Source organism: Triturus cristatus, chromosome 4_1, assembly GCF_964204655.1.
Source record: "Triturus cristatus chromosome 4_1, aTriCri1.1, whole genome shotgun sequence".
NCBI classification, from domain to species: domain Eukaryota; kingdom Metazoa; phylum Chordata; class Amphibia; order Caudata; family Salamandridae; genus Triturus; species Triturus cristatus.
The window spans coordinates 681,592,463-681,606,747 of NC_140585.1; the positions used below are offsets into that span (position 1 = coordinate 681,592,463).

At 41.9% G+C, this 14,285-nt stretch overlaps 1 protein-coding gene across 1 annotated transcript in view; it reads right to left on the bottom strand.

The window, feature by feature from the left end:
* The window catches only part of MET (MET proto-oncogene, receptor tyrosine kinase), a 347,052-nt gene that overhangs the window by 188,940 nt on the left and 143,827 nt on the right, over window positions 1-14,285 (bottom strand). The window contains exon 3 of the mRNA XM_085653147.1: window positions 2,656-2,844. Within this exon, the coding sequence (XP_085509273.1) occupies window positions 2,656-2,844 (189 nt within the window). The remainder of the gene's footprint in view (window positions 1-2,655; window positions 2,845-14,285) is intronic.

The window sequence follows — 14,285 nt, forward strand, 5'->3', positions numbered from 1 at the left end:
GAAGTTAGCCAGCCAAAATCAGATCAATAAGGATCTTCACAAATATTCCCATCTTGGTTTGTCCATTCCAGCTGAGATCAGATGTACAAAGTCTTGTGAGTAAATCTTTTACAAGTTTAAATACACATTTTGTGAATACCAAATATGGGTTTACTTCTGAAACGTGGCCTTTTGTGCTCCTAATTTCAGTTTAAGTACGCAAATGACCTTGAGATTTCGGCACATAGCAATGAGGTCATTCGCAAAATTATGTAGCAAATGGAGTCTGGTTATCCTCTTTGATGGTCATTTTCATTATGAAAGCCTAATATAGTGTAAACCCTAATTCTAAGGTTACCTATTTCACATGTAATTTCAGGTGCTCACATGGAATGTGACGTGTGACATGCTCAAAGACATAGACATCTAAATTTACAAATTCAACATTCAACAATAATCAATATTCCTAATTCATTTTTTTTAGGTACATTTCAGAAGTGTTTAAAATACAATTTTAGCACTGCTCCAAAACCCTGTCTCCTACTACTGGCACTCATTGCTACCGTTGTACCCTTAAACACTAGAGCGCTAACTCAATCACGTCATCTTACGTTATATATTTTGACACTAGAATGCTACCCCGTCTCGCTATCCCACCATATGTGTTAAATACATAAAAGTGCACATGTGATAAAAACATGCAAAATAAGTAATAAATACATAACATAATCATTTTGCTAAAGAAATACTACAAACCATGTCAGTGAGAAATGTCTCAACATATAGGGCCAGATGTTCGACCCTTTTTGCGGCCGCAAACTGGAGATCCGCAAAAAAGTGTAATGGCATGTACAAATGCTATTTTGCAAATCATTGACTTGCAAAATAGCATTTGCGACTCTCGCTATTAGGAAGGGAAGTCCCTTCTTAATAGCAAGTCACCATGCCATGTACTGTTGTTTTGCGACCCCATTTGCAGTCGCAAAACACTTGCAGTTTACCACCTACTTCAAGTAGGTGGTAAACCACTCGCAAACAGGAACTTTGTGAGTTAGTGAGAATATATCTTTTAAGAGCAGGCGGACCACTGCCAGCCCTTAAAAAAATGAAACTGAAAAGTTTAATTTTCCTTTTTTAAATGCAGCCTGTTTTCCTTTAAGAAATTGAGACACCCATGCACTCACGCACCCACTGAGACACTCATGCACTCACTCACACACTCACTCTCAAAGGTTACAGGTTACAGTTTGGCAATAAAATTAAAAAACTTTAGAAATTCACTAAACGAACCAAAGCAAACAGGGACGTTATAGTTGGGAAATAACATTACAAAAACATAGAAATTCACCCAAAAAACAAAGTTTGCAGGGACATTATAGTTAGCAAATAACATTGAAAAAACCTTAGAAATTCACTGAAAAAAACCAAAGGTTACAGGGACATTAGAGTTAGGCTCAGATTTCACTCATAGAAAACCAGTGAAATTCAGCAGTTATAGTTGCCTGAGCTAACTATAATTTACGCCCATGCAATGCACTGCTTATGACGTCACATATCACATCACTCATGACATAGTCAGTGACATTACTGATGACATCTCAAATGACATCACTGATGACATCATCCACAGAACCACTCAAACACCCACTCACACCCCTTACCCAACCTCTCATACACCCACACAACCACGCACATACTCATTCACAGACCCATGCAAGTACTCACAATACCACTCACTCATCCATAGAGTCACTCACTCACACATCCACTCACTCACTCATACAGTCACTCATGCAACCACTCACTCACCATACAGCTACTCATACAAGTCACTCACCCATATAGCAAATCCCACAGCTACACACACACACCCAGACAGCCTCTCACACACACACTTATTTACCTATACAGTCACTCACACAACCATTCACTCACCCATACAGCCTCACAACACAGCCACTCACTCACACATACAAGTACTCACACCTACACAACCACTTACATACCCATTCACACAACCATACAAGCACTCCCACTTTTGCTCACTCACAGCCATTCACGCAGACACTCACTCTCCAATACAACCACTCACACACCAACTCACTTAACTAAACACCCAATTCTACGAATCGGCCCGTTTGTGAACTAAAAAAACCTTTGTACATCTGGCCCCTAGTCAATAAATATCTGAAAACACAGAATGAATGAAGCGTGTAACGTGCAGATGCTTTTAGGTCTTTGTTCTGTTCACGTCAGAGAGCTTATTGTAGCACATTGTGTATGAAAAGCCTTTTGTTTAGAGCTTATGTTGTACAGGAACCCTCATTGTACATTGACATTCTCCAGTTACCACACACTGATGGTGCACAGATAAACGGACACATATCTAAAGTGCTTTCATATTTACAAAAGCCAGTCACATTTAAATGCAACTATTCACAGGTCATCGAAGCGGGAAGAACTTTAAAAAAAAAACTCTGTTCTCTTTATCTTTTAATTTCTTCTCCCATCGAAAAACATATTATTCATTACTTATCACCTAGTTTTAATGAAAGACACCTCTGCCTGAGCTCAAAACTCTTCCATGACAAAGGAAGCCGTTCATACTGGGGTAGAGCCACACAGTTAAATGTCAAGATACACGTTGTTCACGAGACTGAGAGTTATAGGACATACCTGCATGAAGCGTCCAGTACTGGTTCCGAGGTTGGCATATGTCTGTTGCCCCTGGGTGAACACAGATATAGATGTTAGCAAGATGGAGTTAAACTGGCCCATGAACAAGTCCAGGCGTTGCAGAGGTGGTCGGACCTCCACCCTGTACTCACTGATTGCTGAACAGGACGTGGAATTTCTGAGAAAGACCTGGAACAAAAGAAAAATACACACCACTCTAAGTGACCATTTTTTTCTACATCAAACAAAAACAAAATCAGATTTTATAGGCCTTGTTTTCAGATACGGCATGAAACCACTGTTCCTGGCAAGGACTTAAATCTGGAAAAATGCTGTTTTCTGTGGCTGTATCCAACAATCTCCTCCTAGGTGTGGCCACGCTCTGGTTCGTAAACAGTGCTGGTGTTTGAAGTAACAGCTTTATTTTGAAAGGTGAGACTTGTACCTGAGATGCAACGGCATGCTACACAGATGATTGCGTGTAAACAGTGCTATTTTATTGGGCACAGTGGCCCGTCTGGGGCATCACGTTTGTTTTCGCGTGATGCCGTACGTAAAGACAGACACACTAAGCAAAGTCGTGTTACATGTTAACCTTTGACTCTCACGAGTTGTTTTTAAGTTGGAAGCGTTTAATGTTTCTAACTTACATGCTTTCTCTTAAAATGCATGTGCATAATATAAAAATAATGTAACATCATTATCTTTAAAGCTGAGTGCTCCTGCCATTGCAAGTAATCCCATTTAAAACAACCAGATACTTTTTTCAAGATGAGAATATTGCATTGTTCAAGGATGCTTCCAATACAAAATCGTTCTGTAGACAATGAGCAGAAAAGATATGTGCATCGACAGTTCAATAATAACCAATTAATAGGTAACTCATTTTCTATCGATGGCCACTCCATTGTACCGATGGATAATAGACATAATGCAGTGATTTTATTAAGGCACTGCATCTGCACAGGACCAGGCACACATCAATAATCTTTCGTCATAATACGGTCAAACTGAAAAAGCAAACTCCAGACTAAATGAGGGATTATGTTTTACTGGCATTATTCTGGATACACACGCTATAAATACCTGCTCAATACAAAAGTTCATTAAAAATATAATATCCAAGAATACCAGATCAGCTTCTCAATAGATATTACATTTGTATCTGCAGGACTGCTGACAACCCCTTGGAAAATGTAGAATCGAACACGTGAGGTCATTGCCTTGCATACTGTTTCCGAGGTTTACAAGTCTACAGATGATCACACACCTCACTTACAGTGCCGTACCTTTTGCTAATGGTTCGCTCTTTATGTCTAGGATCCAAAGTTAAAACAAACATATACAGCATAGGTTTTTGTAATAGATTTCAAATGAGTAAACTAAATGTATAGATTGAAATAACAGGAGGGGTGAAATACCCGTGCAGCTCATCAATGTTGGTGGTTTTGGCACAGCTCCACCTGTTCAGGTGGAGATGTGTGGAGGAAGCATACTCACACAGTGGGAATATAAATGTGGGCTCCTTCTACATTGTTTACTCAGTGTGTGTCTGAGAAGCAGTGGTGAGGGAATGCAGACACAGCCAAAAACAGTAGTTTTCCCAGGTTGAGAATAAAAACTGTGGATTTTGGAAAAGAACAGACCACCAATTACCAAATGGTACATATATGCATCTCTGACTTCACAGGTGCCTAAATCGTGTATCCCAATCCTCCGCATTCTGGTTCCCCTGCCCTTGACGCCCTGGCTATTCTGCTCCAGGACTCTCCCTTGTACATCTAGCCCGCTCTGAGTACGTTTTAGGTCTCTTCAGGGCTCTGGAGGTAGGAGGCTGATCTGGATTTCCTGGATCATGGGCATGCTTAGAACACCATGGGTTGGTGCACCTGGACATAATTCCCTTCTCATGCTTTCCCACGCACCCACCCTGAGGGCATCGTGAGCTGGTAGCAAGGCTCACACATTAGCCAGCTTGGATCCTCACCATTGGTAAGAGTAGGGGGCACAGGGTGAGAGGTTGACATATCTGTCTCTGTGTGTGATGTGTTAATGTGTGCGAAACGAGCCATTGTATGCCTGTTTGTGCAAGTATGTCTGCGTGCATGCTTATCAATGCCAGGGAGTGTGAGAGGGGTTTGCAGATCATTACTGAGCCTTGAAATGTGTAGCCCTAGCCTACTTTCAACATAGAGGAGGCGTTCTTGACAACAGTTCCACTATCCATTGGTTACCAGTGGCCTATCATTGACACATCGAGAGACGCTTGACAAAGTTCTAGCTACTATTAACCTAGCACAAGCTATCTTTGACAAACTCGAAACATTGGGCATTCTTGACAACATTTGGGTTATACTTGTGCATAGTTCATAATTGACATGCTGTGGGCATCTGAGAACATGTTTCGGCTATGCCTGGCATAACAGTGGCCAGAAAATGTCATGTGTGGTTTCTTGAAAATATCTTGTCTCTTCCCAGTTTAATAGAGGCCCATACTTGGCATATGATGGGCAATCCTGACAACATTTCGCCTATCCCTGCTTTAACCGCCTCCCATCCTTGACATAACGCCATTCCTTGCATAATTTTGATGGCTATACTCGGCATTTGATGGACATCCCTGATATTTGACAATAATGTAATTTCTGATGTTGCTTCTAGAGGGTTGTCTATGGGATTTACTGTCATGCAAAACGGACATTTTCAAGACCTGTGGCGAATGGTCAGGACAATGACATCAACCTCAACTTTGATACATATATCTGCTCTGTTTTTATATTTGGGTCCCCTATCACAAACTTTATTGCGCCTGAAAAAGTACTCAGGTGCACATGAAGGCAATCTATGATCTCAAACTATGCATTTTAATTGAAAGAATTAGGATACATAGGCTTAAAACCGTGGAAGAAATCACCAGTGTGGTGAGTTTTCCACCATTGTTAATTTGAGGTTAGGGAGATCTGCCAAGTTGGGTGACTATGCAGACATAAACGAACACCCACAATGTGCGAGTTTGTGGATAATAATGTGCCTGCAGCAACACGATTCCCAATACAGAAAAACATGCAAATAAATGTATGTGAACATCAGCAGTAAGTGACATTCCAAGGTGGGAAACACTGTGGGGCATATGAACAAGCCCCTATCGCCGCAGGAACGTCACTTTTGTGATGTTCCCGTGGCAATGGGTGCCTTGCCTTATGTACAAGGCAGCGTTAAGCCACTTAACTTGACTTAACGCTGCCTTGTACAAATGGCACTCTTTCACGCTTGTTTAGCGTGAAAGGGACGTGCAGTGGGTGTTCTGGTGGGCGTTCCACCGCAACACCCATTGTATTTGATGCTGCCTCCTATGTAGAAGGCTGGCGTACATACGAGGCAGTGCCAAAATTAAGACCAGGAAAACCCTGATGTTAAGTTGGCAAAACGAGGAGATGCATTATTTCTCCTCGTTTTTGCTTTTTCCATGTGTGCTGCCTTGTGCAGCACACATGGAAAAAGCAAAATGCCATGGCTTGTTTATGTACAGTAAGGTGTCCCTTCCTGTACATAAACAAATCTTTTTAAAAATGCCATTTTGTGGACTGGCAGGCGGCACTCATGTCCCCCCGGGAAGCGGCTATCACACAGAGATTTAGGCTGATCCAACTTAGGATACTCCACCGATCATACATTACAGGGAAAGTTTTGGCGAGAATTGGAGCTAGACCTGACGACTGTTGTATTAAGGGGTGTGGTGGGCAGGCCACATTTTATCACACCCTGTAGACCTGTCCTCAGATACGTACCCTTTGGGAGGGGGCCTCAGACCACAAACGCAAAGCTTTGGGGAAGGCCATAGAATTAACACCACAACTGGGACTGTTGAACATATGGGAGGAGACGGATCTCACGGAAGCTGAACAACAGTTTACCACACCTGGCTTCACGCTGGTGAAACGAGAACTGGTTAGAGGGTGGGGGGGGGTGCATGCCCACCGCTCGTCACTACCTGGACCAAAGAAATGGACAGATGCATGTTGGCAGAAACTGAGGTGTTCAGGGCTTGGGGATGTCCCAAGAAATGGGAGAGGAAGTGGTCACTTTGGAATAAGCATCGGGGGGGTCTATGTGTGTCACCTGTGGTTGAAATAGAAATGCATAGACAGGCAGGTTCTGTAGGACATGTTTATTATGCATAAGGGAATCAATGTCCACGCGATTATTCTGTTGAGAATCTTGAACTTGTCGTCCAATCATGTATGTATGGCTAAGATTGAAACCAATAAACAAAGTTACATTTTTTTTTTTTTTAAATGCCATTTTGTAACTCTCATGGGTGCTGCATAAAGCAGCATACATGAAAGTTACAAAATGGCATTTTAAGGATTGTTTCTGTGCAGGAAGGGACACCTTCCTACACATAACAAATCCACCCCTGCACACAGACACCCTTGCACTCTGGTGTTAAGTTGTTAAACTTAGCACCATCGGAGGGGGAAATGCAAGGGGGAAACACAGGGGGAAAAGGAAGGCTGCACCACATTCTTGTAAATATGGTGCAGCCTTGCGTTTCCGAAGTGGCGGAGTGTGTCATTAAGCCCAGGAGGCTAATGACACGCTCAACCACTTCTATTGTACATGTCCCACTGTATTCACTACCATGGAAAGCATTTCCATGTGTTTTCACTTTACACTAGCTGCAGAACAACACATAGATGGATGGATGCTAAAATATTGACCACAAAAATATTGTAGTACCAAAATATCATAGTAAAAATATTGACAACAAAAATATCGACAAACTTACACTGTAAAGTGGAAAAATGTTGGCTGCTATATATATGTATTTAATTGGAATTGCCATTATTGTAAGTTGAAATAAAAGTTACATTATTATTTTAAAATCATATATCTAAATATAGTTACATTCTTAAAATAATTTTACCAATTTATAAAAACATAAATCATCAATTGCAATAAATGGATTATACAATTTAAATTTATTGCAAAAACACCATTTGATATATACATTTATACTCAGTAATAAAACATATAATATAAACATTTACAATTATTACTGGTTTAATGAATAACCGATGATGATAAAAGTGGGCAGAGCTGGTGAGTACCAATCAGCAAGCTCAATTGGTGTTGCGCATGTGAGGTGTCATCTTGCTTCCTTCACATTTTTTCATAGGATTGTAAAAAACACCCGGTGTATTTGACGTGTGAGTTCTTACACTGAGAGGTCCATTAGGGGGATTGCCGGAAGTAAAATTCTTGACTCAGTTTTTATAAATTATAAATTGAAGGTGAATGGCTGTTGGTGACTATCTCAAATTTAGAAAAGTGGGGAGTACAAAACACCTAAAGTGATAGGGTTTGAACCACAGTCCATGGTGATTATACCTTCAGAGACCCAGGCCTGTGTAGATGATTATCGATTGAGAGGAGGGCGACCTGGGTCTATTTCCCTCTGTAGCTCCTTATTGTGTACACTATTGTGAGAATACCCTGTGTTTACCATGGTGGTCTGTGAATTGTCTCAGTGCCTATCTGTATTGCTGCATTGTGCCATGTGGGGGCTGACACAATACTGAAAGGTTCAAGCATAAACAGTTTATCAGCAGTCATGCCAGGTTTATCTTGGATTTGAGGAACAGACTGACAAGGCAAGGAGGGTCTTCCGGGGAAAATGTTCCAACGCCCATTGACAAGTGCTTTTCAAGTTTAAGTCAAGCAGGAGAAAGGAAACCAGATTGTTAAACTGCTGAGTCACGTAATTTCTATGTGAACTGTTCTAAGTAAACAATTTATGGTCGGCATTAATGTTGGAGAGTATGAATCTAAGGGTTACAAAGGGGAGTGTTTCCAAGACATAATTATATCTTAGGGCTATTTCTATCTTCATCACTTGGGCCCGGCCCTACACAGAAAGGCTGTGGTGGGAACCATCTAATCGAGTCAGTTTTGTTTTAATCTGAATAATTAGATTTGTATTCTATCTCTGCAACCTCCTCCTCTTGAGTGAGGTTGTGCACTGTGCTTCTAAGACCTGAAGAACGTTTGACAATCATTTCAACCAGGAACCCTATCAACCCACCTTCTTCCATCAGCCACAACCTCTTGGACAGACATGGTGGCTAAGATGTCAGAAGCACACTTATGTTTCTCTTCAGGCCATGAAGACCAAAACATTAAGCAAGTTGCTTGTTGCCTATTGAGAGGACGCCTCAGAAAGGCAGGGTGGTCCACACGTGAAGTCTCCTGTTTTTAGGTTTCGCTGGATGGGAAAAAGACCTGTAGCAAATGCTTCAATTTTTCTCCCAAAAACATGCACGCGTTGCATTGCCTTCAATAGCAACACATGCACGTTTGGCAATTTCCTTGCGGGAGCGAGCTTGACACCATATGTTTGTAATTAACTTGCAAACACATGGCTCGCTCCTGCAAGGGAAGCGCTTTGTGTGCTCTTGGCCGCACTCCTCTCAACCCTCCCACTTTTAGCGCGAGGCGCATGCGCTTGTTTTTTATATGTTGGTGACTGTGCAAACCAAATGGCAGGTTTATGTACGTCTTCTGCTGTTTGCCTTGTTTCTTTGTGTATTTTCTGTTGACTGTAGCTTAGTCGGTGGCTGCATCTTTGATTTGAAGTGCTTGCTCCACTTTCAAGCTGACCCATCCTTTTCCGCTCACAATCAAAGTAACGAAAAGGGCCATCTCGGTTTCTCAGAATCCTTGCCTGATGCAGCGAGATTCTGCTGTTCATAGCAGTGCGAGGCCTACTTTTCTCAGCCCTGGTTGATTGGCAGTACCTGTCCATCGGAAGGTGACTGGTATCAAATTTGTGTTTAAATGAAGGGATTAAAGCAGGTTATTTGTTCAGACACAAGACAGAATTTCAAGATTGAAAAAATAATCGAAGCTGCCTTTTCCTGGAAGCTGCAGGCTCTGCCTGGCAGTCGGTGACACAGTACCAACCGGTGGTTTTGGGCCTCGAAAACAAAGGGGAATTGAGGACTTAGTGCTCAATTGTGGTAATACATACAAATAATGATTAAGACAGAAGAAGATGCAAGTGCAGGCACTAGACATCCTTGCTGCACTTTCAATAACATGGTGACCAGTCGCGTGTGATGGTTAATTCAGCTTTCTGGCGGGTGCTCGTTTTATCATTCTTGGTCTCCCTACAGTGCGCATGATCCAAACAAACTAGTTGAGCAGAACACCTAGCGCAAAGTGCAGGGAAGCCTCTTTCAGTCCTTTTCACAAACACCATAAATTTTGATCCACACGCCCGATTGTATACGAATCCTACTGTATTTTGTACCTTATTGATCTGCTTGCTGGCTGATCTTTCCTGTGCCTTAACTTTGCCCTGGTGTGGATTGGTTGCGTTTTTATGCTTTGCGGATAGCATAGGCCTGCTTTGTGGACCTGCAGAGAAGTGTCAACCACCTGTCATCACAATCAGCCACTAATAAACTGTTGGTCATCTCCACTGTGACGAAGTGAATGGTGTTTGTCGGACACAAGAGATAATGGGACAGAGATTTGAGAAGAGTTTGCTTGGAATTAGTTACAAGATGTACGTAACTGACTGATCATTGACGAGTTACTTAAATGGAAGTATCATTTTACTTGATGTCTTAGACAGAAGAATAGAACATCAATTCAATAGGAAATAAAGAGGCTACCATTTCAGAGAATTTAAAGTGCCTTACGTACACATCATAACCAATCCCATTAAAGACCAAAGCATCCCCAGTATGGAGGCCTGGTTAGAAATGTGATATAGATCTTTAGGAGGGACTATTTGGAGAGATGTAGCCTTACGGCTAGAGTGGTCGACCTCGAAGCTGGGGAACCGGATTTGAGTCTCGGCAACGACGCTCAACTTTCTGTGATCCTGGGCAAATAACGTAATCTCCACGTGCCTAACAAAAATGAATGTATCCTTTTGTAACAAAACTGGTGCTATGTAAAGTGCTCTTATACCTGATGTCTCAGGTCTAGTTCGGGCTATATAAAACTCCCCCAAAAAATGTACCAAATTTATGAGGTTCCAGGCCATTAGAGTCAATCTGCTTTGATGGTGGCACATACAGCAGCAACAGAGTGTATCTTGATGAAGTGGTGTGAGCTGAAATGGGTGCTTCGAGTCCCTAATTAGTTTGGTGGCAAAGATAAAGAATTAAAGGATTTAAAATTGGATGGGGAAATCTGAGACTCCGTCAGTAAATGCCCATTTTGTTGTTGGTGTATTGTTGTAATTTACAAAATACCATTTGAAGACACTAGTGAGACCAGCACTGCTGATAAGGAGCAAGGAGACTGACATTGAACATCTAGCCAGACTTCCCTCCTATGACACTAATTGTACATCATTGTCACAAGGGTTTAAGTAGCCTGTCTTTGGCTGACACTTCACTTATTGAAGGTAAATGAATATTCCAATTCTTCAGAATTGTCTGTCACTGTAATAAGTCTGGTGGAGGAGAGCTTGTACAGGTTTATGCTCTCTGTCCCTTGTATGAGGACTACACCAAGCCTCTTCATTCCTATGTATTTGTGTTTTCTTTTGTTCAATGAATGTAAAAGGTTCCACTGATGGCAGCTGAAGTGGTAGGGCTACATATGAATACGCTGTATCATCTTGAACATTTGAACATTTTTAAACGTAGACTTACCAGTATTTGTTTTTATTTGTATTTGCCTCTTATTTTATATATTGTAATGTTTCCATTTAACCATAATAAGTGCTAAATTTGAGCCGGTGAACAGTTGGTGGGCACTGACACTTAATTTTCATCAACCGTCTTTGACCTAGAGCAAGAGAGAACAAGCATTGGCATAGCCACTAGGTCTCACCTTTGGGACCTTATAAGTGTTTAGCCATTCAACACTTGATGTTGTTGCACCAAGGATATTGTGCTGCATAACTAAATACTTATAAGGTCCCAAAGGCGAGACCTATTGGCTATGCCAATGCTTGTTTTTAATGCGTTGTACATAACACAAACCCTTTCCCACAAAACACTAGGCTCCTCCACGTTCTCTCTACTACAACTACTGAAATGTGTATTTGGCTTTCTTCTAGTTTTCTATTTGTAAGGGCCATAAAAATGAAATCATATATGGACTTTCAGTATGTGGAGTGTTTAAGGGTAATGAAATGTTCAGCTTGCATCTCATAGAAATTATTGTTTACAGTACAAATTTAAGGACTGAAAGTAAGAAAATCTGCTTCAGCAAATAAATGCATTTTAACCTAAATTTGTTACCATTTTATAAAAGGTTTCTGAGTACTTTTTTGTTATGTCAGCATGTCTCTTGGCGAAGAGCCTCTCTCACATTGTTCAAATACTACAAAGTGACTAAGTGCAAAAAGCTTTCATGAGCTCGGCGGCCTAGCAAGGATACTCCACACTCCACAGTGAACACCTACATAGAAGCTCCAATGCCTCTTTTGGAAACCAATACTAACACAGCCCATTGCATCAGAACCTCACAATGGGGCTTTGGAGCCTGGATACAGCTGATCCTTGCCCTGATTGCCGCTACATCAGGATGGCTGAGGAGGGCTTTGGAGCCCGGACCTATCCAATGTTATCTACCATGTAGGCAGAGGTGATACAGCTTTCTCCTGCCCTTGATGCCACTAATGGGCTCTCAGCTGAGGAACTCTAGAACTTTGCCATAAGTACGATGCTGTTCCTGGTTTCCCTCCCCCATCTCAATATTTGCAGTGCCTGGCTTCTGCTTTGATCCTCCTGTTCTCGCCACCCCTCCCTTCCTGAGGCAGGATGGCAATAAAGTATCCCACTGCACTCCTGCCATACCGACCACTGGGCATTGCCGTTCCACCAGGACCCAAGGAGGCAAACCTTAAAAACCTGAGGATTAGACGCAATTGCAGCAGGATTGATGACTATCGCTCTCAGGCTACGGGTCTAACTACTGAACTGCAAAAACAGGGTTACCCAGACTGGATCCTTAAAACAAGCTAGAAATCAACCAATGGAAGTCCTGCTCGAGCATCATGTGAAACACTCAGTATAAGCTCCATTGACATTTGTCACCACGTACAACGCAACGTTGCCATCTCAAAATCAATAAATAGGCATTGGAAGATTTTGGAGAGTAACAACAGGAAATGGACAAAACCGCTGTTTCCATACAAAAAAGCGAGGAGCATCAGGGATGCTCTAGTACTCACTCGCCCAAGGAAAACTGTGAATGAAGCAACACCAACCGTTTTGAATGCTTGGGGCCTGCCCAGAGTCCAGGGACATTTCCCGTGTGGGAATTGCAGCGTTTGCCAACTAACTGCACCTACAAAAACCTTAGCCCTGGAAAGTGGAAGAATCTGGACGCAACACTCACATACCAATTGTAACTCAACTAACGTGGTCTATATGACCACATGCCCGTGCGGCCTGAGGTATGTGGGCATGACGTGAACATCGAAGTAATATCCGATGTAAAAAGAGTGTCACCAGGATGAAGGAGCATTTTCTTCAGTTCAATCACATGACAAATAATTTGCGGTGGACCTTTATTGAACATATTTTGCCTGGAAATAATTAATCGCAGATACTGTTCAAGACAGAACAACGGTGGGCCTATCGTCTTGCAACCCACACCCAGGGACTTAATGATACTATCCCATGGGGTTCTGTACTACGCCACTGAAACTGTAGAGTGTGAATATACACACCCATAAGGGCCAAAACTCTCAGCAACAATGAGTGTAGCCTGTCCAATCACAGACTGATTGATCCTAGTAATTGGCATCACTTTCTAGGAGCATACTTCCGGGCACCTTGGGTTAGCGAGTGCTTCCTTTGAACATCACTAGCTTGTTGTTACAACAGATACTGTCCCATATACAATCAAATTGAATGATTTCTGCATATGTATTTAAGATCTCCAATTCATTAAGTTTTTATCTGTTCACAGTGATTCTGGTAGTGTTATCCGAGTGTAGAGGGAATTTTCCCCTCTGACGCCTAATAACTGCCCCGGCCTATCATTGATGCAATTGTGCAGTGAGTCTGTACACACTTGTTTATGAGGAATGATTCCCAGGATGCAGTGTATTACACATGCACCTCAAATTCCTGCGAAAGAATACAATATCTGATATCAGACTCCAATCTCTAAAGTCAGGTTCTCAGCATGCCTGAGAAATCAAAATACAACTCGCATAAATCTATAGGATAGCGCCCACTAGTTAGCGCCGTGTACCCTATTTCCAATAACATCACCATTTACAAAAACTGGGTAAGCAGGTGGTTGTCATTGCGTTATCACACCATGACCACCCGAAAGGCCACCTTCCCCATCAAACGTGATCAATCTGATGGAAGGAACCCACTACGTTTAAATACTCACTATTGCATGTAAAGGAAAGACCTTCACCACACCGAAATTAATAAAGGGGATAACTCCATTGGAAGAGACATAGCAACTCAGTAATAGAGCCCTAGCCCCCTCAGGAAATGGACTATTGACCCGTCTCTTTGAAATAAATAGAAACGGCAAAATTAAAACGACTCGGTATTGCGAATTGCGTTCAAGGCATGATAAGTTCAGATTCACTTTGCAAAAACAAGGGACTAGGCACATAACACGAAACCCCAGGA